Raw genomic sequence first — 25167 nt, 5'->3', positions numbered from 1 at the left:
CTATGTACGCTAATGGAAGGTGAACTTTTTTCCATGTTAACTCATCATGCTTTACTATTTCCAGGTCTGTTTATTTATTTATTTTGAGTAATCACATGATGAAAAAAGCTATAGGTCAGCATACTCATTTTCATATTTTGTCAAAAACTCTTTTTCATTTAATTCTTAAAAATAAAGACACCAAACTCTTAAATCCACCACTGGCCTTTTTGCCGGGATAAATAGAGCATTTGGTTTTCCACTGGCTTTTGGTCATGGCTCTTCTTCCAAATTCTAAACGGGCTCCCGGGAAAGAAACAGTAAGGTCCTTGGCCCAGTGCAGGTGAAGCTGTTTCAGGGGCCACATGTAGTAGGAAAGCATAGGGCGGTCCTGCAAACCCGGGGAAATGTGATAGGTGTAATGAAGGAGGATACCTGGAAGAGTCCAGTGGGAGCAGTCTCTTGATCTCTGGGAAACCAAACATGCTTTAGAAGAGAAGACATTATCATTAACCAGAGTGCCCGGGAGGCCAGTAATTAGTGCTTCCTGTGCAAGGCTTTGCCGTATTCCCAGTGCTTGTGTTGACGCTATCAGCATGTACAGAGAAATGTATGTTTTGACCTGAACTGATCCTTTCCATGGGAAGAGGCTCACAAGCCCATGTGTGAGTGACCTCTTAGAAAAATGTAAAGCATAATGTCTGTGCCCCACAAAACACAGAGAAAGCCAGCAGCTTTTTTTCAGTTTTAAGACAATACCCTCAGGACTTGGCTTTCTGTATAACTTATATGTGATCAAGAATGAAAGCGGGGCTTCCCTGGCGGCGCAGTGGATGAGAGTCCACCTGCGGGTGCAGGGGACACAGGTTCGTGCCCCGGTCCGGGAGGATCCCACATGCTGCGCAGCGGCTGGGCCCGTGAGCCATGGCCGCTGAGCCTGCGTGTCTGGAGCCTGTGCACCACAACGGGAGAGGCCACAGCAGTGAGAGGCCCGCGTACCGCAAAAAAAAAAAAAAAAAGAAGAAGAAGAATGAAAGCGTAACAGACAAGGAGGAAAAGCATGGGAAGAGGTGGTGGGAGACATATTTTTAAAGTTTTAAAATAGGAGTAGCAGTAATTTACTTTTTACCTTAAAAATAGTATTGATCAATTTTTTTGGTTCTTTTTTTTTTTGAGACGTGGTTGACATAACATTATATAAGTTTAAGGTATACAGTGTGTTGGTTTGATACATTCGTATATTGCCCTATGATTACTACAAAAGCATTAGCTAACACCTTTATCATGTCACATACTTCTCCTTTTTGTGTGTTGAGAACAGTTAAGATTTAATCTCTTAGCAACACTGGAATTTATAATACAGTATTGTTGACTATAATCTGGTAAATTTTTTGATGAGTAGTAAAGAGAAAGCAGGGGTGTTTCGAAGTTGTTATGGCTTTCTTTTTTTGTTTAATTTAGAAGGGTGGAATCCTCCTAGCAAATGGATAAAAGGTATCTCTGAGGACAAACTGATAAGTTACACTCATCACTCCTATATTAAAAAAAAAAATGGGGCAAACAGTGTAGAAATCAAGTATACGTTAGTAAATGTCCCTTCGTTCCTTTGATGTATCTCTTAGTACCCTCTAGTGGTGTCAGAGTAACATTTTCTTACATACGTTAGTACCAACCTGGATCAACATTTTCAAGCTGCATCTTTATATACTTAATCTGAGGTAATCAACTAAAAATCCTCAAGCTTTCCTCATAACTATTTCAACCTCATAGCTTCCATTTAAGATACTAGATTGGAAGGAAAGGCTATTATTATTCATTTCTTAAGACTAAGGAATTAAAATTCTTAACCATTTCTCCTGTCTTAGATCTGACTTAAGAAGAAAAGATCTAAATATTGGCACACTGGTATAGGAATGTATCTCATCTGAATTAAGCATCACATGTTTTTGAAGACTTTTGTTCACACATGTAAAAAAATCCATCCTAAAGCTATACCTGAAAGGACAAATAAATATTTGGTAATCAACAAATTGGTATGTGTGGGGCTGGGGGTGGGGCAATGAGTACTGATCAAGCCTTTCCTGAAAACCCCAGATGTACAGCCTTTTAATTCTGAATTCTTGTTCCTAGTATATTAAGTCATCTTCTAATTTTTCTTTTTGCAAATCTGATCAGTATGTCTTTTCTGTTTTAAGAAAATGGCAGATAAGAACATAATGGAAATAATTACAAAGAAAATCAAGAAATCTAAATACCAATAATTTTCAAAGAAGGCATCTACCTACATTAAGAATAGCTGGTTAAAGATGTGCTTCTCACACTATTCTACTAAAGAATTCTTAGAAACAGAGAAGGAAGTGCTTACCTGAGGGTCTAGGAGTAGAACCTGGAGAAGATTACCTTTTCTACCTTCAGATTTTTGTGGCACATAAAAATAATAATTTTTTAAGAAAGACTTTTCTGATTATAGAAGTAATTATACCTGTTCATTGTAGAAATTTTGAAAAATACAGAAAAATATAGACAATACAAATCCCCATAATTGTAACACTTAAGATTTATTTCCTTCCAGCCTTCTTTTCTGTGTATAAAATAATTTAGATCATATCCTATATTATAATTTGTACCTAACTATATTTTCTTAACAAATAAGCATTATCCTATCCTGTTAATGATTATATAATGATCTATGCTACGTATGTATCATAATTCATTGTTTTATGTTGTTAGTATCAGTCACTTAAGTCAGGGCAATCATGTTAATCACCCATGTTTTTTTAGCCTTTTGGATTATTTTTTCTGTAATTTGATATTATACTGACTATAAACAATCTATTTTTCTGATAGTGAATTAGCATAAATAGGCTCACTAAAGGTATAAGTAACTTGTAAATGTGTGGTTTTTTCATAATCCAAGTGATTTGGTACAAAATACTGCAGCTCTGTAGTCATATGCGTCCTTATAAAGCCTAGCAACTTTTCAAATGACTTGCATCGGTTGTCTTAAAATCACAGCACAGTGAATAACACTTGATGAAAAATGAATGTGGTTTGGGTTTTGGAGAGCAACCTCAACCCCAACTTAGGTCATTTCCATAGGGAATTTTTGTTAAAACACTGTTTTTCACATCTTTCTTCAGAATTCACAGTGGGTTATTGGTGACAGTAGCATGCCTGTTTTTCTTTTCCTTCAAGCCATAGATTTCTCTAACAAAGGTGTGATTTAGCTTGTCATGCTTGAGGCCCCGTCTTCCTCCACTGGGCCACTTGGGCTCATCCATGGTCTCATCTGTTTTAAGCGTTGTTTACTACGTGATGACAGTGAGATAATAGCCCAAGGTAGTTATTATAAATGTGCTGTTTCTTTGTTATCTATTCTTAAATGACTTCAATAGGAACAACCACAGTAATCAGTAATAATGGCTAACTTTTAAAATTTTTTATTTATTTTTTTATTTTTGGCTGCGTTGGGTCTTCGTTGCTGCGCGCGGGCTTTCTCTAGTTGCAGCGAGTGGGGGCTACTCTTCGTTGCCGTGGGTGCTCATTGTGGTGGCTTCTCTTGTTGCGGAGCAAAGGATCTAGGTGCGCAGGCTTCAGTAGTTGCAGCACGCGGGCTCCGTAGTTGTGGCTCACGGGCTTAGTTACTCCGCGGCATGTAGGATCTTCCCGGACCAGGGCTCGAACCTGTGTCCCCTGCGTTGGCAGGCGGGTTCTTAACCACTGCGCCACCGGGGAAGCCCAATAATGGCTAACTTTTATTGAGCACATATAATGTGCCAGGCATTGAGCTACATGCATTATTTAGGTTAACTCTTTAGAACTTCACGCTCTGAAGTTGGTGCTCTGATAATTCTCATTTACACAGACAGAAAAGTGAGGCTTAGATTGTTTAAGTAACTTGCTCTTTGTTACAGAGCTAAGAAAGGGCAGCGAGGTTGGTACCTGTACTGTCCTCCAAGGCTGGGCTTCTGACCACCAGCTGTGCCCCCCGCCCCCCACTATTCTATTGTACATTCTTACAAAGATCATTGAAATCAACAGACTGTCTTGGAGTAATTCATCTCAGGTCACCTTTGAGTCCTCAGGTCCTCTTGGTAATAAAACACGCCGTGATGGCCTTCACCCACTGGGAGCTCCTCTCACCTTGCCTTGACCACGGCCTTGTCTGTGGGTGGAGTGAGGACTCGGGGCTCATCTTCTCAGGCTTCTTAGAAGAAGCCAGTCTCATGCAGGAATCAGGAGGAGAGTGAGGGAGGAATTGAGCAGAGAAGATTTGGAAGAAGATTCTGTACTAGTGTAAATAAAATATGCTCCTGTTGAAATTGGCAAGTGAAGAGTAAGTTGCATCCAGAAGTTCTGCTTTGATTAGAAGTGGTAAATCTTTCTGGAGAATTAATGAGAAATTTGGAAGGAGGTTGAATATAGTTTTTGGAACTTGAATTTGGCCTGCTAACAAATAGAAAGTTACCATCTATTTCTTATCAGGAGAAATCATGTGATTGGTCCATCATTCAAAATGAACTGGAGTGGATAGAAACTCATTGATGGGCCATCTTGGAAATTCACAATTGACTATAACGTTTTAACATGGCCTCTTTCTGAATTTCCACCTTCTCCAGTTCATCTTAGAAGTTGTTTCATTAAGAATTATTCATGACCTTGGCTGGGACTAACTGATCAATTATGGAATGATGATCATCGGTAATCAAATGAATTTATACTTGATTTTAGAGTATAAAATTTTGTTTTCTAATTGCATACCTGGCAATAAGGTAATCAGGAAACACAAGTAATGGTTTGCAAGTAGCAATGGAATCTTTGTTTATATCTGTTTTTCCCTACATTTTTTTATTTTTAAAGAAATCAATGAATGTACCGTGAACCCTGATATCTGTGGAGCAGGACACTGCATTAACCTACCGGTGAGGTATACCTGTATATGCTATGATGGCTACAAGTTCAGTGAGCAACAGAGGAAATGTGTTGGTAAGAAGAGACACTTTTGGTAGATGAGATTATTAAATATCAAATATTTGCACATAAAGAACATTTTTTTTATTATGGGGAAAATGTTATTGTGTTTAATTTTTTAAAAATTTTATCCCTGAGCTAAGGGTACTCAAAAAGAGGTTCAGTAAACTCCTAGGAGGCTCTTACCACTTGGTTCAATGCTACCTACCTTACCAAGTGTAATACAATTACATAAAGGTGGAATAACTTCCCAAAGCTTTTCAGGTAAAGAATATAAAATTAAGAGTTCTAGAAATAGCTATCTACAAACATATTTAGCAAAACAAATTAATATATTCTGCAGTAAAGAATTATGTTCATCTAAGTTCATAAAATTTGATTTTTAAAAGGGATTTCTATATTGAAAATCAATATATGCTGACACAAAACTATTAATGAATTTATGAAGTAGGGATCTCATATATGCTTCTTTGGGGAAAAAAATGAATCTCAAAAAGGGGTGTAATAGTGTTAAGTAAGTCATTTTAATGTGTTAACACTAAATTTAATATCTTTTTTTTTAGAAAAAGAAAATTCAGCACTAAGAGTTATAAGGCAAATATAGAGCAACAAAGGCATATACCTAATTAAACCCACTTTAATATGCTAAATGCCATTATGCAGATGTGACTTTTGCCGTTTTGTTTTGCATATATATGCGGGGTGAGGTGTGAGGGGAACATCCACCTGCTCCATAACATGGCTCTTTCTCTTGAATCTGTATACATTAGATGTATTATGTTTAGAACCCCAGCACATAAAGTTGAAAAGGGCAGTCGGTTGAGATGATTCAGTCTCGCTTTACCCAAGTGCACAGTGAAAGAGTGCCTGTCCCAACATTTCTGACTGTCTCTGCTGAGCTGGCCTGGGAGTTGCACAGTGAATTCCAGTGCTTACATGACTCCAGTTATCAGGCAGGTCCTTTTGTGGTGACCTGAAATCTTTCTCTTTGAAACACCTATGTCAGGGTTGTAGCTTGAGCTTTCAAAGCAGTACACCGTATGTGTATTCCCTTTTCCCAGTAACAGCCCTTCAGGTATTCAGGAAGACTGATCGTGTCTCCTTTTACTGTTTTCCTCACTTATAAAGGTTTGTGGGACACAGGGGTTGGTGTGCTGGTATTTCATGAACAGAGAGACTGAGAATTTCCTGCTAGACTACACTAATCCTTTTATCTGTCTTTTTGTTAACAGATATTGATGAATGCGCTCAGGCCCAACACCTCTGCTCCCAGGGACGCTGTGAAAACACCGAGGGAAGTTTCTTGTGTATTTGCCCAGCGGGGTTCATGGCCAGTGAGGAGGGTACTAACTGCATAGGTAATGACAGTGTTCTTTCTGATGCATAAATTCCCACATGCGGGTTTCTAGCTCCCCTAAGGTTCCATCAGTCTAGGGCTTATTCAGACAACCCCAAATTTATTATGAAACCCCTGTTACAACATAGTTATCTGCTAGATACTGGAAGATTAAAAAATGGAATTTTTTTCCCCAACAGTTTTGAATGAATAGTATCAAATGTCTGCAAAAACCAGAGGCGTTAAATGTTTCTTTTGGATTCGAGTAAATCAAAACCACTCAATTTTTTGGAACAAATCAAAGAGATGATAGATGTTAGGAATCAGTTGCTTCATTCTTAACATCGAACTAACCTGGGAGATGGGAGAGGTTTGGAATTATGTTTTGGGAAATAAAACTCGACGTTTTCTGCTTTGCGTAGATGTTGATGAGTGCCTGAGGCCAGACGTCTGTGGGGAAGGGCACTGCGTCAATACCGTGGGGGCCTTCCGGTGTGAATACTGCGACAGCGGGTACCGCATGACCCCCGGAGGCCATTGCGAGGGTGAGTCTGCTGAGAGGATGGGGAGCCTGCGCCCCTTTGAAGTGCTGAGTGCACGTGACCATGAAATGCAGGGCTGGGTCCGGAACCCAGGGCTGCCGGGCACCTGGCCTGGTACGAATTTTCCTTCACCACCGATCTGTGCAGGATACCAGCTCATCCAAGCTCTTGCTGCCTTCTGGGATCACAGCCCCTTTGCCTTACTTCAGTGGCTCTGTCTGGGTCATTTTCCACCTTCATACGCTCTTTATTACTCATTTCAGTATCTGCCTTCTCTGGTATGTGGAGTGAAATCACTTTAGAACAGTTAACTGCAGAGGATTTTAGTACAAACCCAGACTTCATTGTAGTGTCTGCATCATTCATCTGGGGGCATGGTGCAGGTGTCACCAGTGTGGACTTTTTGTTTTCGACCTTTTCGCCTTGTTCCATTCCTTTGTCTCAGCTTCTTTCTTTCGCATGTGTTCTGGGACTTGCTTGCAGACTGTCTACAGAAGTGCTGTCTGACCAGCTCCAAGTCAGATTCCAGCTGTGCTAGATAAAATTTCTTTCGTATTGACCCCAGCAATGGATTTGCTCCCGTTGTAAAAATGTTTTGAAAAGTTTTTAACTTTTCAAAATTAAAATGATTAACCATTGAGTATTTCTGCTCGTGCCTGTGTCCAAGTCACACAGGTACTTTTTGAAACCACCGTGGTACGCTTTGAATAATTATTTTCGTGAAGAAATATGTTGAACCTCTGCTTAAATCTTGCCAAAGAAATGTGAGGGCGAAGGAGCAGGGGTCTCTGGGCACGTTTTTGAGGAGCCTGCCTGTAGGGATGGTGCTGGTTCTGTGGGGTTCCCTGCCCGGCTGCCTGACATTGAGCCTCTTTTCAGACGTGGCTGGGCCTCCAGCACTCGGGAGGGATGGGCCGGTTGGGGCAGGCTGCTCTCAGCTGTCTCTTGGCTCCTACATGTTGGTTTTCTTCGTGGTTCTAATGACCAGGTCTGGAGGGAGAGCTCATTAGACAGTTTTTTGGCAGCCTGCACCTGCCTTTCTTCCTGGCCCCTTGCCCCAGCCCCTGAGTTATCTGGAGAGAAGTGGGGAGCGTTTTATGTTACTGCATCTCTGATCAGCTCCCATCGGAACACAGATACGAACTCTTCTCCTGACGGCTGAGGGCCATGGGACAGCACAGGTGTGAAGTGTCCCTACTTTCCTCTTACGGGGGACACTCCCTCTGCTCTGGAGGTAGCTTGAGGATGGGGAGAGCACTGAGTAACTGTCTAACTTGGAGCCAGGTACGTAGCCCCTTCAAAACTTAGTTCTTCATCTGTAAAATGGGAACCATGCAGTGAACTTTCAGGCTTGTGCAAGTAAATGGGTGGTGCAGAATGTTGTATGGTGCCTGTCACCTTGTTAGTTCTCAATAAGTGTTAGTTTCCTTAAACTTCCCCTTTCCCTGACTCGTTTTGTTTTTGCATAGATCTTCTCAGAACATCTGTAATTGTGGGAATGTTTAAAAAAAAAAAAAAGGCGTGGGTATGTCTGACAAGCATTTATTTGCAAAGCAATGCTCCTCCAGAAGGTCGAATATGGATCCTCAAGTTTTACACACAGACTCAGGACAGGAAGATAAGCTATTTAGGAATTAGCAGAGCATAAGGATGGACAGTAGAAAGGAATAGAAAATAAATTTGAAGATAAAGGAAATAAATGGAAAGCAGTTAGGAGACTGTTCAGTGTATAGAAATTATTTAACAGAAATATCACCAGCATTCCCTGAGTAAATAATTATATAATTCTATCCCCATGAAAAGGCTTGAAATGAAGGAGTCAAATAATGTAGCTGTTTTCTCATTTCATCATGGACTAGAACCAAAGGTCCCCGGGCTTCTGGCTCACTGAAGATTTTCTCAGCTGTCACTGACAAAGTTGCTTTCAGACAGCGCCAGTCTCCAAGGAGTCTGTTGTAGTTTACAGACGTTATCTCATGCATCCTTACTTTATTCTGTGAAGGTATTACCAGGCCGGTAGTCCCTCATTTACAGATGAGGGAACAAGCAAACAGAGGTGAGAGCAACAGGAAATGCAGGAATATTGTCTTGTGTTTCTCAGCATTGTACCTTATTTATCAAACCAGCCTATCTCAATGACCCTCTCTGACTTAGCAGTTGTAGTTCCATTTTTTAAAATATCCCATACAGAGAAGGATGTAATGCTGTTTGGGAAATGAAACTGGCAAGCATCATCTTTTTGTAGAACAAGAAGTCCCAGAACATCTGACCTAAAAAAAAACCACTGTGTGTCATTGTCTATTGGCAAGAATTTTTCACTGATAGGAAAAAAAAAATTACAACACTGACCTGGTGCTTATTCTATTAATAACATCTTTTACCTTAAGCATCTTTTCACACATGTCTAGTGATATATAATGAGAGACGATTTTTGAGAATTTACCAGAATGATGACCTCAAATACCCATGTATGTTCAGTGTATTCATTATATATTTCTTTCACTTTTTAGCTTATGTCCTGAAAAATCTGTTTACATTTTAGGTATGATTAGAGGTCCTATATACATCTCATATTGAGACACTTAGACATTGAATCCACTCACTTGAATTCAAAACTCAACTCCAGAAATACACCTATTTTTGTTGGGGTTGGTACCCAAGGTGTTACTACTCATTTTAAACTGTTGAACCATCTCCTATATGTTACTTTTTCCTCCATTTTATTGTTTTACTATTCTTAAAAAAGCCTGAAGCTCTTGTATCTCTGCCACAGTTCCATTTGTATTTAAGGTGTTTTTTTTTCTCCTCACATTGAAAAGAACAAGGATTAATAACTTTCATTAGCTGTGAATGTGAAAAGTAAGGTGTATTTTAAACCAGAATGTATTACCCTATGATCATTCACTGTATTTTCTGGAAAATCTTGGAAGTATTTGATGAGTTCATTCTCTCCTAATATTCTTTTTCCACCTCCAAGGAATTCCTATCATATGCAGTGTTTTAAATTATTCAAACCTAGGATGTTTTGGGGGCCATGAAGCCAAAGCAAGGATTTCCCTAGGGCATCCAGTGTCTGCAGAGAGAACCCCTAGCCAGGTGGATCGATGGCTTCCTCACTCTCATGTCCATTTCTTGTATTTCTTTCTGGCAAAGCCATGCTATTACTTGAAAGGTTTGCTGTCCAGAAAGTGGCCCCAGAGAACTGCCAATTCCCAGAGTGGAGAGGTCTGGGCCTGCCAGTTGGAGAATTGGGGCCATAAAGGTTTGCATGCATGGTATGCATGGTATACTTGGCCATGCATTCTCACTGTGTGCTTAAGTACAGACCCAGTGTGTCACTTTTTCAGTTATTGTTTTCCTCACCAAAATGTAGATAAAACATGCCTCTTTTCCCCTTCATCGTACGAGTCAGTTTGTGTTTTAGTATTCTGATAAAATGTCTGTGACCTAGCTTTTTTATTTTTTCAGATGTTGATGAATGTTTGACTCCAAGTACTTGTCCAGATGAGCAGTGTGTGAATTCTCCTGGATCTTACCAGTGTGTTCCCTGCACGGAAGGGTTCCGAGGCTGGAATGGGCAGTGTCTTGGTAGGTACTAGAGTGTTATCATAGTTGTGTTTAGTCTGTCTGGCCCGTTTTCTGACAGAGTGGTATAATGCCAAGTGAGGCATCTTTCAAAGTGGAAAAAGAAAAAAAAGGGATGTAACAAACTCATGTCATTCAGAGAAAAGTTCTAAGTAACTTTTAACCATGAAGAAAGTAAGAAGTTCAGTTGACATGAAGGAAGTGAGATTTTACATGGGACAGATAATTCTGATTGAAACCAATTGTTAGCCCTGGTGTGATTAATACCCAAAACCAAATAAAATAATCAGTGCCACAGAGAGAGACAAGTGGAGAGCAAAATGCTTAAAAAGAGAGAAAAGGCATGAGAAGCTACCACAGACTCATAGAATCAGGAAATATACACAGACTTGCAGCACAAGTTGCAAATGTGGAAAGAGAAATCTGGATTGATTGCCCATGCCCCTTATGTTCATTCATTCATTCATTCATTCAAGTATTTAACAAATATGGAGTACCTACTTTAGGCACTGAGGAAGCTAAGTGATGAATCTGCTTTGGTCCCAATTACCTGTGCTCTAGTTAGCTTTCCCTGTTAATGGTTTTCCTTTGTGTTTCTGATCTTTTTCTGCTCCATGCCACATTCTGACAGTGTGAGTTAAACTTTTCCATCCTTCCTTCCTTCTTTCCTGTCTTCCACAAATGCAGTAGAACTCACTATCTATACCCAGAGTTGTACTCAGTGCTGGGATACACTGAGAGACCAAAAAAGTACCTTCTTCATGGAACTTACTATCTAGTTGAGGAGACAGATACTCAGCTAGACATGTCATAAGTAAATGCAAATGTACAAATGAGCCAAGTGTTAGGAAGGAGGGTTCTTTGATGTTACAAGAGCATATGACAAAATGAGCTGCCTCAAGGAAAATTCTTGAGTGAAGCTTTGGCCGGGGGTTTGACTGGGGTAGGGGATGGGAGGGAGATCATTTTGGACATTTGACATGTGCAGGGGGCTCGTGGAAGGAGGAAGCAGGTCATGTTCCAGAAGCTGAAAGGCTAGTGTGCTGAAGGCCAGAGTACAAGGGAAGATTTGCTGCAGGATGAGGGGGCAGACCATGCCAGACCCTCTTGGTTCTACAAAAAAAAGTTGGTCTTTATTCTTACATCTCTGGGAAGACGCGTGGGTGTTCTAGAGGAGGTGGGATAGGTAGGCTTGGTGGAAGCACTCCCAATTTCAAAGCTTTGGACTCATCACCTGGCAGCATGAGCTAATCCTCTACCAGTTGCAGGTGGCCCCCTGCCCTGAATCTCATGCCCATCCCCAAGGGTCTCTATCAGTGGAATTGTAAGATGTTGATCTTTGGGGAGAAGAAAATTTTTTGTTTTCATAAGCATTTGTTTATGTAATCAGTGTTGGTCAGAATGTGCATTTGGTTTTAATTTTTCCATTTGGCATAAATTTCATAGTTGCCTATCAAGGTTCCATTGTACTCGTTTTCACATATCAATGCATATTGTAATCCAAGAGCAGAGCCTGAACTTCACCTTAACTAACTAAAATTCACAATCGTGGTATAAACACAGCCCTGATTCATGAATTTGCTAATGCAACATGACTGACCAAATGGGAAAGTGATGCTCTTCAATGTAAATGCATGGATCTAGGTTAGGGAATAATAACAAATGAGTTCTTACACCTAGATGTGCGTAATCAATCTGATTGTGACCACGCTGCTCCAGTTGAGTGACAGAAACAGAGCACCTCATTTAACAGCAATATCATGTTGCCAGCCAGATTAGTAAAATCAGAAGCAGAACTATTAGGCCACCATGTTACTCACCCCAAGTCACACACTTGGCCACTTGGCCAAGCAATAACTTTCGGCTTTGCATTGCTAACTAAGGTTACACATTTCCTATTAAAAGTAGGCTGGGTACTTTTCTCCTTCTGCCTTGGGTAGAGTTTTAGGTTCTATGTCATCTGTCAATCAAGCTTCTCCTCTGTGATGTAATTACAATGCCATCCATTGCTCATCTTGAACTTGCAGTTCTTGTAAATTTCTCCTGTGGGCTATCGCAGATTGTACCAAAATGGATTTTCCCATCTTAGTTTTTTACGGCAGTTGAGCTGTAAATGTTAAAGTTGAGTGTGATGAAAAGCAGATATTGCAACGTACCTTTCTGCTCAGATTGAGCCAATGAATGGACTGGATTTTTCTGCAATACTCTGACAGTGCTTGTGAATACCCAGTCATATCTTTTTGGTTTTGTTCCTTTATACATTTTAGGTCGTATCTTTCTACTTCTGGTACTCTAAAATACTTTTCAGAAGGTGCAATCCTACCTAAGCTCATCTTTGAGTTGAGCTCATTGATAACACAACCTGACATATATTCATTTCTTCATTTGCCACTTTCATCGTTCAACACTGTATTCATACTTTGAGCCAGGCATTTTGTTTTAGACCCTGGGAGTTGAGAGTGAACAAAATAAATTTCCTCCCTTCGTTGCACTTAGCCTCTAGAGTTCACAAGTAAGAAAGTAGAGTATATGGTATGTCAGGTGTGATGAGTGCCATGAAGGAAAAAAAAAAACAAAACTGCCTAAGGGATATAGAGAGTGTTAGAGATTCTGTGGAGGTCAGAGAAGGCGTCAAATGATAAATGGTTTACAAAATGTTCCTTGCTAATCGACTGTTCCTGTGTCTAACAGTTAAATGTGACTAGTTTTGAGGCTTTCTCTATCCTTTTAGTGCAGACAATTCAGGGTATATTGATGAGATATTTTCTCCCAAGTTTTAATGTATGAGGGCATTAAAGACTAAAAAAAATTCCTGAATCTCACTGTTGGGAGAAAAGTCCTACACAGAACATTTGTTAGTTGTCATCTGTAGAGATGATAATCCCTACCTCGCTGGGCTGTTCTGTAAGTCTTAGTATCCTTCTTTTTCTACCACTGTCCTCTCACAGCATATTTTTAAGTTATTATAATTAAACTTGTACAGTGTTGTACAGAATAGTACTTTCTTTGGCATTACGCTTATGGGTTTTTTAAAAAAAAAAAACTCGATCTTGATGTCCAGTTGGCTCTTTTTTCTATTAAATGGTTTCATTAAGAATTAAGAATTGCCATTTTGACCCTTATGTTCTGCAGGGATTCGATGCCAGTTACACTTTCTGCTGCTTTCACTGACTAAATGGTGAACTTGCTGAAACCATTAATGGCCTCTTTGTATTCATGCCATGTAAACTGGATCTTACTGATTGATGCTTCTCCTTGATTTATGAATTAGAACAGAAATTGTTTGGGGCAGAAACAGGTCAAATGTCAGCAGGTGCTGTCTGGGGTTTTATACTTTTTCCTAGGGTTTAGTTCAGGGCATATGACCCTTCATTCTCAATAGTTTATTGTGCACTTTCAAAATTTCTATCCCTTAATGCTTTTTTGGCAACTCGTGTTGGCTCTTCTGTTAATGTACCTTCTTCTTTCCAATTGTGGATTTCTGTGCTCTCTTGAGAGCCACTTTCATCGTTTTAACACTGTATTCCTTGGACCTCACATTCAGCCTGGAGCTGTTGCCCACATGATCCCCACCTTTTAGGACTATTTCATCACCCTGGGTTCTGGCCAGTTCCGTCTGGCTGCTTTCAATCAGAACCTTTCTTGAAGGAAGCTAACGTGTCAAGTCCTCAATTTACAGGTTTCCCTTGACTCTTGAAGTACTAGCCTGATTCAGACCTGACTAGAGCCATCCCCCAAAGGAAATTCTCTAATGTATAATTGTTTAAAGGTGCATTCAGTAACTGTGATAGAAAGATCATATTTCCCTGAATTTAGGCAGATTATGGGCTATGTGACCTCTCTGAAGCTTGGTTTCAATATCTGTAACATGTGTATTGAAATACTTTCTTCATGGGGTTTATTGTTAGAATTAAATGTGATATAAAGCACTAAGTAAGGTGTCTGACACAAGGTAGGACCCAAGAAATGTTATAATCCTTCTTCCCCCAACCCTATTACCTCCGTTTTATTTCCCTTGTCCTGAAATAGAAGAAATGCAATAATAACTGATACCTGTTAAAGTAAATTATATGTCAAATTTTTATGGATAACTGTCTTCTCTTTGGCTTTCTTTAAGCTCATTTCATATAGTTTTTAACTGTCATAGGAGCTTTCTCTTTTGAATCTAAGTTATCTCAATCTTACAGTTTCCTTTCAACTTCTGAGCATTTTTGTTTTGCTGGAATATACTTCTTGAGAATCATAATGCTTCTCTGCAGGGTCATCCCTAACAAATGTTTTCACTTCTACAGTACTGCCATCCTCTTTCTTTTGCTTCACTTTCTTTGCTCACCTTCACAATATCTACACAATAGACACAATATATAATATCTGTCACCTGGTAGATGTGCGCAGCTAGCCTTTTTTGAGTTTATCGCCTTGCCTTATAGTTGAGTCTAACAAACCATGTGATACGGGGACACAAATTTCTGAGATTTTAATCAAAGCGATCCTTCTTTGTTGGCCGTAGTTAAGTTAATGATGACTTTGTGACTCCCATTTGAGTGTTCTAAATGTAGTAGGTCTTCAGTATTTGACGAACTTAGTATTGTTCAATCCACTTGACAACTGGTTAGCCACAGTCTTAACCAAAACCAGGTGCAGAAAACTTGCAGGATAAACGTGGAGAGCTCCTTGTTCTAGGAGTTCTTTTCACCTTAGGATTTCTTTTCAGATTTTAAGACTCATTGTTAACCTTTATGGAATATATGAAAATTCATAAACTTAAAAAAAATTGAAGACTTTAGTCCTACAATTATTCTTTTTATGTAAGATGACAGCTGAGCTCACCGTCTACCTTTTGTGGATATTATAAAATGTGCAAACATCAGCCTTGTCCCTAAATCATTATATGCTAAAGGAATCTTCTAGTCAGTAAGTAGTTATTGAGTGCCTACCTACGTATATGTCTGCTAGATGCCAGAGAAGATTTGAAGTTGTAAAGAAGCAAAACAAAACAGTGTAGAATGGTATAAGGGCCTGGGGGTGGGGGAATTGGGGAGATGTTATTAGAGGATAACACACATTTGCAACTAGTAGGTAAGCCCTGGAGATGTAATGCACAGTTTAGTGATTGTAGTCAACAGTACTATATTATAAACCTCAAAGTTGCGAAGAGACTGGATATTAATTGTCTTCACCAGGAAAGAAATAATAATTGTGAGACATGATGTGTTGGTAATGCTACAGTATTGATCATTTTGCAATATGTGTATCAAATCATCCCTTACACTTGCACAGTGTTACGTTTTATTGAAGTATAGTTGATTTACAATATTGTATTAGTTTCAGGTGACAACGTAATGATTCAACATTTTTGTAGATTATGCTCCATTTAAAGATTTTACAAAATAATGGCTCTATTTCCCTGTGTTGCACATTACATCCTTGTTGCTTAACTTATGTAATGTTATAATGTCAATTATATCTCATCGAAAAAAACAAACTACTTCTGAAGGCAGGAAATATACCTGTGTGGGAATACTAGTTACTGTAATAACAATTTCTCTTTACATAGTTTACAGTATACCTGTAGTACAGATATATAAATATTTTCCCAAATAGGTTAATGGGCTTGTTCCTGGTCATAGGTAATAAATGGCAGAGCTAGGGCATGATCCCAGGTCTCTTAGCTTCAAAGCTACTATTGTTTTGTTTTATATAATGTCTCATATACCTCTCATGTACACCCAAGGCAATTAGAGGACAAAACAATATAATTAAGATAATAAGGAAAATAAAAGTTCATAGAATGGAAAGATTCATGTGGACTGGAATTGTCCCTTACAAGCAGCAATAGTTCTGGCTCAGGGGTTCTAGAGTCTGAGATGGCAGGCCAATCCATAGGTAGCCCAGTTGAGATTTTCTGAAAGACACAATGTTCTTTTAGAAAGGTGAGGTAGAGGGTTAGTGATTTGCTCAGAATAGTGGGTTAATTTTCTGAGGTCATCTTTGGATCTTCATCTGCGATGTACATAGCATTGACTGTTTTCCAATTCTGAAAAGCAGTGATGAGTCTTTGAGGAACATATAACCTATTTTGGTAGGCAGCTCTGCTACTGCATATTTTTAACTTCGTCAGAATTGACAGAGGGGTGATATCCTGAGGATTTACTGTACCTCAAGTGCAGGTGAGGTGATTTCATTGCATTGGCCTAATCAGCATGTGTCTCTCATGTTGCCATGCTTCCTTTTTTTTTTTTAAACATCTTTATTGGAGTATAATTGCTTTACAATGGTGTGTTAGTTTCTGTTTTATAACAAAGTGAATCAGCTATACATATACATGTATCCCCAAATCTCCTCCCTCTTGCGTCTCCCTCCCACCCTCCCTATGCCACCCCTCTAGATGGTCACAAAGCACCGAGCTCATCTCCCTGCGCTATGTGGCTGCTTCCCAATAGCTATCTATTTTACGTTTGGTAGTGTATATATGTCCATGCCACTCTCTTACTTTGTCCCAGCTTACCCTTCCCCCTCCCTGTGTCCTCAAGTCCATTCTCTAGTAGATCTGTGTCTTTATTCCTATCTTGCCCCTAGGTTCTTCATGACCTTTTTTTTTTTTTTTTAGATTCCATATATATGTGTTAGCATACGGTATTTGCTTTTCTCTTTCTGACTTACTTCACTCTGTATGACAGACTCTAGGTCTATCCACCTCACTACAAATAACTCAATTTCATTTCTTTTTATGGCTGAGTAATATTCCATTGTATATATGTGCCACATCTTCTTTATCCATTCATCTGTTGATGGACACTTAGGTTGCTTCCATGTCCTGGCTATTGTAAATAGAGCTGCAATGAACATTGTGGTACATGCCTCTTTTTGAATTATGGTTTTCTCGGGGTATATGCCCAGTAGTGGGATTGCTGGATCATATGGTAGTTCTATTTTTAGTTTTTTAAAGAACCTCCATACTGTTCTCCATAGTGGCTGTATCAATTTACAGTCCCACCAACAGTGCAAGAGGGTTCCCTTTTCTCGACACCCTCTCCAGCATTTATTGTTTGTAGATATTTTGATGATGGCCATTCTGACTGGTGTGAGGTGATACCTCATTGTAGTTTTGATTTGCATTTCTCTAATGATTAGTGATGTTGAGCATCCTTTCATGTGTTTGTTAGCAATCTGTATATCTTCTTTGGAGGAATGTCTATTCAGGTCTTCTGCCCATTTTTGGATTGGGCTGTTTGTTTTTTTAATATTGAGCTACATGAGCTGCTTGTAAATTTGGGAGGTTAATCCTTTGTAGTTGCTTCATTTGCAAATATTTTTTCCCATTCTGAGGGTTGTCTTTTCGTCTTGTTTATGGTTTCCTTTGCTGTGCAAAAGCTTTGAACTTTCATTAGGTCCCATTTGTTTATTTTTGTTTTTATTTGCATTTCTCTAGAAGGTGGGTCAAAAAAGATCTTGCTGTGAATTATCTCGTAGAGTGTTCTGGCTACGTCTTCCTCTAAGAGTTTGATAGTGTCTGGCCTTACATTTAGGTCTTTAATCCATTTTGAGCTTATTTTTGTGTATGGTGTTAGAGAGTGTTCTAATTTCATTCTTTTACATGTAGCTGTTCAGTTTGCCCATCACCACTTATTGAAGAGACTGTCTTTTCTCCATTGTATATTCTTGAATCCTTTATCAAAGGTAAGGTGACCATATGTGCGTGGGTTTATCTCTGGGCTTTCCATCCTGTTCCATTGATCTATATTTCTCTTTTTGTGCCAGTACCATACTGTCTTGATTACTGTAGCTTTGTAGTATAGTCTGAAGTACAGAGGCTGATTCCTCCAGCTCCGTTTTTCTTTCTCAAGATTTCTTAGGCTATTTGGAGTCTTTTGTGTTTCCATACAAATTGTGAAAGTTTTTGTTCTAGTTCTGTGAAAAATGCCATTGTTAGTTTGATAGGGATTGCATTAAATCTGTAGATTGCTTTGGGTAGTATAGTCATTTTCACAATGTCAATTCTTCAAATCCAAGAACATGGTATATCTCTCCATCTGTTTGTATCATCTTTAATTTCTTTCATCAGTGTCTTATAGTTTTCTGCATACAGGTCTTTTGTCTCCTTAGGTAGGTTTATTCTGAGGTATTTTATTCTTTTTGTTGCAATGGTAAATAGGAGTGTTCCCTTAATTTCTCTTTCAGATTTTTCATCATCAGTGTATAGGAATGCAAGAGATCTCTGTGCATTAATTTTGTATCCTTTTGCTTTACCAGATTCATTGATTAGCTCTAGTAGTTTTCTGGTAGCATCTTTAGGATTCTCTATGTATAGTATCATGTCGTCTGCAAACAGTGAGAGCTTTACTTCTTCTTTTCTGAGTTGGATTCCTTTTATTTCTTTTTCTTCTCTGATTGCTGTGGCTAAAACTTCCAAAAGTATGTTGAATAATAGTGGTGAGAGTAGGCAACCTTGTACCTGATTTTAAAGGAAATGCTTTCTGTTTTTCACCACTGACAATGATGTTGCCTATGGGTTTGTCATATATGCCCTTTATTATGTTGAGGTGAGTTCCCTCTATGCCCATTTTCTGGAGAGTTTTTATCGTAAATGGGTGTTGAATTTTGTCAAAAGCTTTTTCTGCATCTATTGAGATGATCATATGGTTTTATTCTTCAACTTGTTAATATGGTGTATCAATTTGATCGATTTGAATGTATTGAAGAATCCTTGCATTCCTGGGATAAACCCCACTTGATCATGGTGTATGATCCTTTTAATGTGCTGTTGGATTCTGTTTGCTAGTATTTTGTTGAGGAATTTTGCATTCATGTTCATCAGTGATATTGGCCTGTAGTTTTCTTTCTTTGTCACATCTTTGTCTGGTTTTGGTATCAGGGTGATGGTAGCCTCGTAGAATGAGTTTGGGAGACTTCCTCCCTCTGCTATATTTTGGAAGAGTTTGAGAATGATCAGTGTTAGCTCTTCTCTAAATGTTTGATAGAATTTGCCTGTGAAGGCATCTGGTTCTGGGCTTTTGTTTGTTGGAAGATTTTTAATCACAGTCCCAATTTCAGTGCTTGTGATTGGTCTGTTTATATTTTCTGTTTCTTTCTGCTTCAGTCTCAGAAGGTTGTGCATTTCTAAGAATTTGTCAGTTTCTTCCAGATTGTCCATTTTATTGGCATATAGTTGCTTGTAGTAATCATGATCCTTTGTATTTCTGCAGTGTCAGTTGTTACTTCTCCTTTTTCATTTCTAACTCTATTGATTTGAGTCTTCTCCCTTTTTTTCTTGATGAGTCTGGCTAATGGTTTACCAATTTTGCTTATCTTCTCAAAGAACCAGCTTTTAGTTTTGTTGATCTTTGCTATTGTTTCCTTCATTTCTTTTTCATTTATTTCTAATCTGATCTTTATGATTTCTTTCCTTCTGCTAACTTGGGGGTTTTTTTTGTTCTTCTTTCTCTAATTGCCTTAGGTGTAAAGATAGGTTGTTTATTTGAGGTGTTTCTTGTTTCCTGAGGTAGGATTGTATTGCTATAAACTTCCCTCTTAGAACTGCTTTTGCTGCATCCCATAGGTTTGGGGTCATTGTGTTTTCATTGTCATTTGTTTGTAGGAATATTTTGATTTCCTCTTTGATTTCTTCAGTGATCTCTTGTTTATTTAGTAATGTATTGTTTAGCCTCCGTGTGTTTGTATTTCTTACAGATTTTTCCTGTGATATCTAGTCTCATAGCGTTGTGGTTGGAAAAGATACTTGGTATGATTTCAATTCTCTTAAATTTACCAAGGCTTGATTTGTGACCCAAGATATGATCTGTCGTGGAGAACGTTCCATGAGCACTTGAGAAGAATGAGTATTCTGTTGTTTCTGGATGGAATGTCCTATAAATATCAATTAAGTCCGTCTTTTTTAATGTATCATTTAAAGCTTGTGTTTCCTTATTTATTTTCATTTTGGATGATCTGTCCATTGGTGAAAGTAGGATATTAAAGTCCCCTACTATGATTGTGTTACTGTCGATTTCCCCTTTTATGGCTGTTAGCATTTGCCTTATGTTTTGAGGTGCTCCTGTGTCTTTTGGTTGAGGCATTTAATCCATTTACATTTAAGGTGATTATTGATATGTATGTTCCTATTACCATTTTATTAATTGTTTTGGGTTTATTACTGTAGGTCTTTTCCTTCTCTGTGTTTCCTGCCTAGAGAAGTTCCTTTAGCATTTGTTGTAAAGCTGGTTTGGTGGTGCTGAATTCTCTTAGCTTTTGCTTGTTCGTAAAGGTTTTAATTTCTCCATCAAATCTGAATGAGATCCTTGCTGAGTAGAGTAATCTTGGTTGAAGATTTTTCTCCTTCATCACTTTAAATATGTCCTGCCACTCACTTCTGGCTTGCAGAGTTTCTGCTGAAAGAGCAGCTGTTAACCTTATGGGGGTTTCCTTTTATGTTATTTGCTGTTTTTCCCTTGTTGCTTTTAATATTTTTTCTTTGTATTTAATTTTTGATAATTTGCTTAATATGTGTCTTGGCGTGTTTCTCCTTGCTTTTATCCTGTATGGGACTCTCTGCACTTCCTAGACTTGATTGACTATTTCCTTTCCCATATTAGGGAAGTTTTCAACTGTAATCTCTTCAAATCTTTTCTCAGTCCCTTTCTTTTTCTCTTCTTCTTCTGGAATCCCTATAATTCTAATGTTGGTGCATTTACTGTTGTCCCAGAGGTCTCTGAGACTGTGCTCAGTTCTTTTCGTCATATTTTATTCTCCTCTGTGGCAGTTATTTCCACTGTTTTATCTTGCAGGTCACTTATCAGTTCTTCTGCCTCAGTTATTCTGTTATTGATTCTTACTAGAGAATTTTTAATGTCTTTTTTTGTGTTGTTCATCATTGTTTGTTTGCTCTTTAGTTCTTCTGGGTTCTTGTTAGACGTTTCTTGTATTTTCTCCATTCTATTTCCAAGATTTTGGATCATCTTTACTATCATTACTCTGAATTCTTTCTCAGGTAGACTGACTATTTCCTCTTCATCTGTTTGGTGTGATGGGTTTTTACCTTGCTCCTTCATCTGCTGTGTGTTTCTCTGTCTTCTCATTTTGGTTAGCTTACTGTGTTTGGCGTCTCCTTTTCGCAGGCTGAAGGTTTGTAGTTCCCGTTGTTTTTGATGTCTGCCCCCAGTGGGTAAGTTTGGTTCAGTGGGTTGTGTAGGCTTACTGGTGGAGGGGACTGGTGCCTGTGTTGTGGTGGATGAGGCTGGATCTTGTCTTTCTGGTGGGCAGGAATGCATCTGGTGATGTATTTTGGGGTGTCTGTGACCTTATTATGATTTTAGGCAGCCTCTCTGCTAATGAGTGGGGTTGTGTTCCTGTCTTGCTAGTTGTTTGGCATAGGGTGTCCAGCACTGTAGCCTGCTGGTCGTTGAGTGGTGCAGGGTCTTAGTGTTGAGATGGAGATCTCTGGGAGAGCTTTCGCCGTTTGTTATTACGTGGAGCCGGGAGGTCTCCGTTGGACCAATGTCCTGAACTCAGCTCTCCCACCTCAGAGGCACAGGCCTGACACCTGGCCGGAGCACCAAGACTCTGTCAGCTACACAACTCAATACAAAAGGGAGAGAAAAAGAAAGAAAGTAAAAAATAAATAAAATAAAGTTATTAAAATAAAATATTTTTAAAAATTATTAAAAATTTATGAAGTAAAAAGTAATAAGGCTTCCCTGGTGGCACAGTGGTTGAGAATCCACCTGCCAATGTAAGGGACACAGGTTCGTGCCCTGGTCCGGGAAGATCCCACATGGTGCGGAGCAGCTAAGCCCGTATGCCACAACTACTGAGCCTGCACTGTAGAGCCCACAGGCCACAACTACTGAAGCCTGTGTACCTAGAGCCCATGCTCCACAACAAGAGAAGCCACCACAGTGAGAAGCCCGCGTATGACAATGAAGAGTAGCCCCCACTCACTGCCACTAGAGAAAAGCCTGCGCAGCAACTAAGACCCAACACAGCCAAAAATAAATAAATAAATTTATTTTAAAAAAATAAAAAGTAATAAAAGGAAAAAAAAGGTAAGAAAGAAGAGAGCAACCAAACCGAAGAACAAATCCACCAGTGATAACAAGAGCTATTCTAACAAATAGCTATGATAAAAAAGCTATGATAGCTATTTTGTTATCAAATAGCTATGATAACAAAAACTATTCTAAAAAAACAAAGAAACACAAAAACGGACAGACAGAACCCTAGGACAAATGGTAAAAGCAAAGCTATACAGACAAAATCACACAAAGAAGCACACATATACACAGTCACAAAAAGAAAAAGGAAAGAAATATATATATTAAAAAAGAGGAAGAGAGCAACCAAATCAAAAAACAAATCTACCAATGATAATAAACTCTAAATACTAAACTAAGATAAACGTAAAACCAGAAGCAAATTAGATGCAGAAAGCAAACCCCAACTGTAGTTGCTCCCAAAGTCCACCTCCTCAATTTGGGATGATTAGTTGTGTATTCAGGTACTCCAGAGATGCAGGGTACATCAAGTTGATTGTGGAGGTTTAATCTGCTGCTCCTGAGGCTGCTGGGAGAAATTTCCGTTTCTCTTCTTTGTTCGCACAGCTCCTGGGGTTCAGCTTTGGATTTGGCCCCGCCTCTGCGCGTAGGTCGCCTGAGGGCTTCTATTCTTTGCTCAGACAGGATGGGTTAAAGGAGTGGCTGATTAGGGGGCTCTGGCTCACTCAGGCCAGGACGATGGAGGGGTATGGAATGCGAGGTGAGCCTGTGGCTGCAGAGGCCAATGTGACATCGCTGGATCACGGGACCCTGGCAGTGGCGGGCTGCACAGGCTCCCCGGAAGGGGGGTGTGGATAGTGACCTGTGCTCGCTCACAGGCCTCTTGGTGACTGCAGCAGCAGCCTTAGCGTTTCATGCCCATCTCTGGTGTGTGCGCTGATAGCCGCGGCTCGCGCCCAGCTCTAGAGCTCATTTAGGCAGTGCTCTTAATCCGCTCTCCTCGCACGCCCTGAAACAATGGTCTCTTGCCTCTTAGGTAGTTCCAGACTTTTTACTGGACTCCCTCCAGGCTAGCTGTGGCACACTTGCCCCCTTCAGTCTTTGTTCACACAGCCAACCCCAGTCCTCTCCCTGGGATCTGACCTCAGCTCCTAGACCCCACCCGTCCCAGCTGGTGAGCAGACAAGGCTCTCGGGCTGGTGAGTGCTGGTCGGCACTGATCCTCTGTGCGGGAATCTCTCCGCTTTGCCCTCTGCACCCCGGTGGCTGCGCTCTCCTCCATGGCTCCGAAGCTTCCCCCCTCCGCCACCCGCAGTCTCCGCCCAAGAAGGGGCTTCTAGTGTGTGGAAACCTTTCCTCCTTCACAGCTCCCTCCCAGAGGTGCAGGTCCTGTCCCTATTCTTTTGTCTCTGTTTTTTTCTTTTTTCTTTTTCCCTGCCCGGGTACATGGAGAGTTTCTTGCCTTTTGGGAAGTCTGAGGTCTTCTGCCAGCATTCAGTGTGGTTCTGAAGGAGTTGTTCCACATGTAGTTGTATTTCTGATATATTTGTGGGGAGAAAGGTGATCACATCTTACAACTCCGCCATCTTGAAGGTCTCTCCGCCATGCTCGCTTTTCTGTCAAATACGTTCTCCCATCATCTTTAGTATTTGTTTGGCCAAAAAGTTCATTCGGGTTTTTCCATAAGATGTTACAGAAAAATCTGAATGAACTTTTTGGCCAACCCAATGTAAAGACTGTGTGAAGAATAGTTGAGGGATAATTGAAGTAATGTTTGTGGGGGGAGTAATCCTGTATTTTCATGTAGCATGGTGATAGAATAAGATGTTTTCTTCCCATATCAAATGGTGCTCACTCACTGAAGTCTCTTGGTCACTAATGAATTACATGAGGTTGAATGGCTTCAGAAAAATGACTGGTTCACCGTGTTGACAGACTCATGTCCTTGGTAGTAAAGGAAGTAATGCAGGTAAACTCTTGCTCTGGACCCTATTCTGACCAACCCCAAGGTGGGTGAAGTGGAAGGGGTCAGTGCAGCCACGGGCTGGCCTGTGGGAAGGTGGCCACTGCGGACCCTTAGAAGTTCAGAGGTCCTGCCCACCACAGAGGGGCTTTGGGCTGTCTGGTTTGTTCCCAGGATATTAGGGAGGGAAATTTCAAAAGGGTTCCTGACCCAGATGAAGTACCTCTTGAGGCAATGAGAGAATTTGCAGGTGGGATTGCTGGCCAGCTGGGAATCATCTTTGTGAAATTGTGGAGAATGGAAAGTTGCCCAGGACCTGGAGAGAGATTAATGTCCTCATTTCCCCCCAAAGAGGAAAGAAGGTGGAGTTCGGGAACTAACGACCACTGAACTTCATGTTGATCTTGAAAAAGAACTGTAGACTGCAAGATTCCAATGATGAGGTGAAACATTTTTTAAAGGATGTGATGATCATAAAAATCAGCCAGGTTCATTAAGGACAAATTATGCCTCTGACTGCCTCTTATGATAGGGTTATTAGAGGAGGAATCAGGAAATCCTATAGGTGTGACATATCCAGTTTTCACCAGGCATTTGTGAGAGTCATTCAAAGTATTGCGGATGAGAAGGATTAATTTGGATTGGGTGATAGTACAGTGAGGTGGATTCATAAACTCGTTAACAGTCATCCACAAATTGCTGACCTAGTAAACTCCTGGCAACTTCCTTACTGTGGGAGGTTTAATTAATTCATGAATGGCACATGCCAAATTATGTCCCCAAAGCCCATAGGTAAATTGT

At 39.8% G+C, this 25167-nt stretch overlaps 1 protein-coding gene across 7 annotated transcripts in view; it reads left to right on the top strand.

Moving 5' to 3' along the window:
* The window catches only part of LTBP1 (latent transforming growth factor beta binding protein 1), a 423359-nt gene that overhangs the window by 294562 nt on the left and 103630 nt on the right, over positions 1 to 25167 (top strand). For all 7 annotated transcript variants that reach the window (XM_029231490.1, XM_029231496.1, XM_029231494.1 and 4 more), the window contains 4 exons: positions 4840 to 4965; positions 6183 to 6308; positions 6709 to 6831; positions 10297 to 10416. In XM_029231490.1, the coding sequence (XP_029087323.1) occupies positions 4840 to 4965; positions 6183 to 6308; positions 6709 to 6831; positions 10297 to 10416 (495 nt within the window). The remainder of the gene's footprint in view (positions 1 to 4839; positions 4966 to 6182; positions 6309 to 6708; positions 6832 to 10296; positions 10417 to 25167) is intronic.

Source organism: Monodon monoceros, unplaced genomic scaffold (genome assembly GCF_005190385.1).
Source record: "Monodon monoceros isolate NGI ecotype Baffin Bay Population unplaced genomic scaffold, NGI_Narwhal_1 Super_Scaffold_19, whole genome shotgun sequence".
NCBI classification, from domain to species: Eukaryota; Metazoa; Chordata; class Mammalia; order Artiodactyla; family Monodontidae; genus Monodon; species Monodon monoceros.
This window is presented reverse-complemented; position numbering and strand designations above follow the sequence as displayed.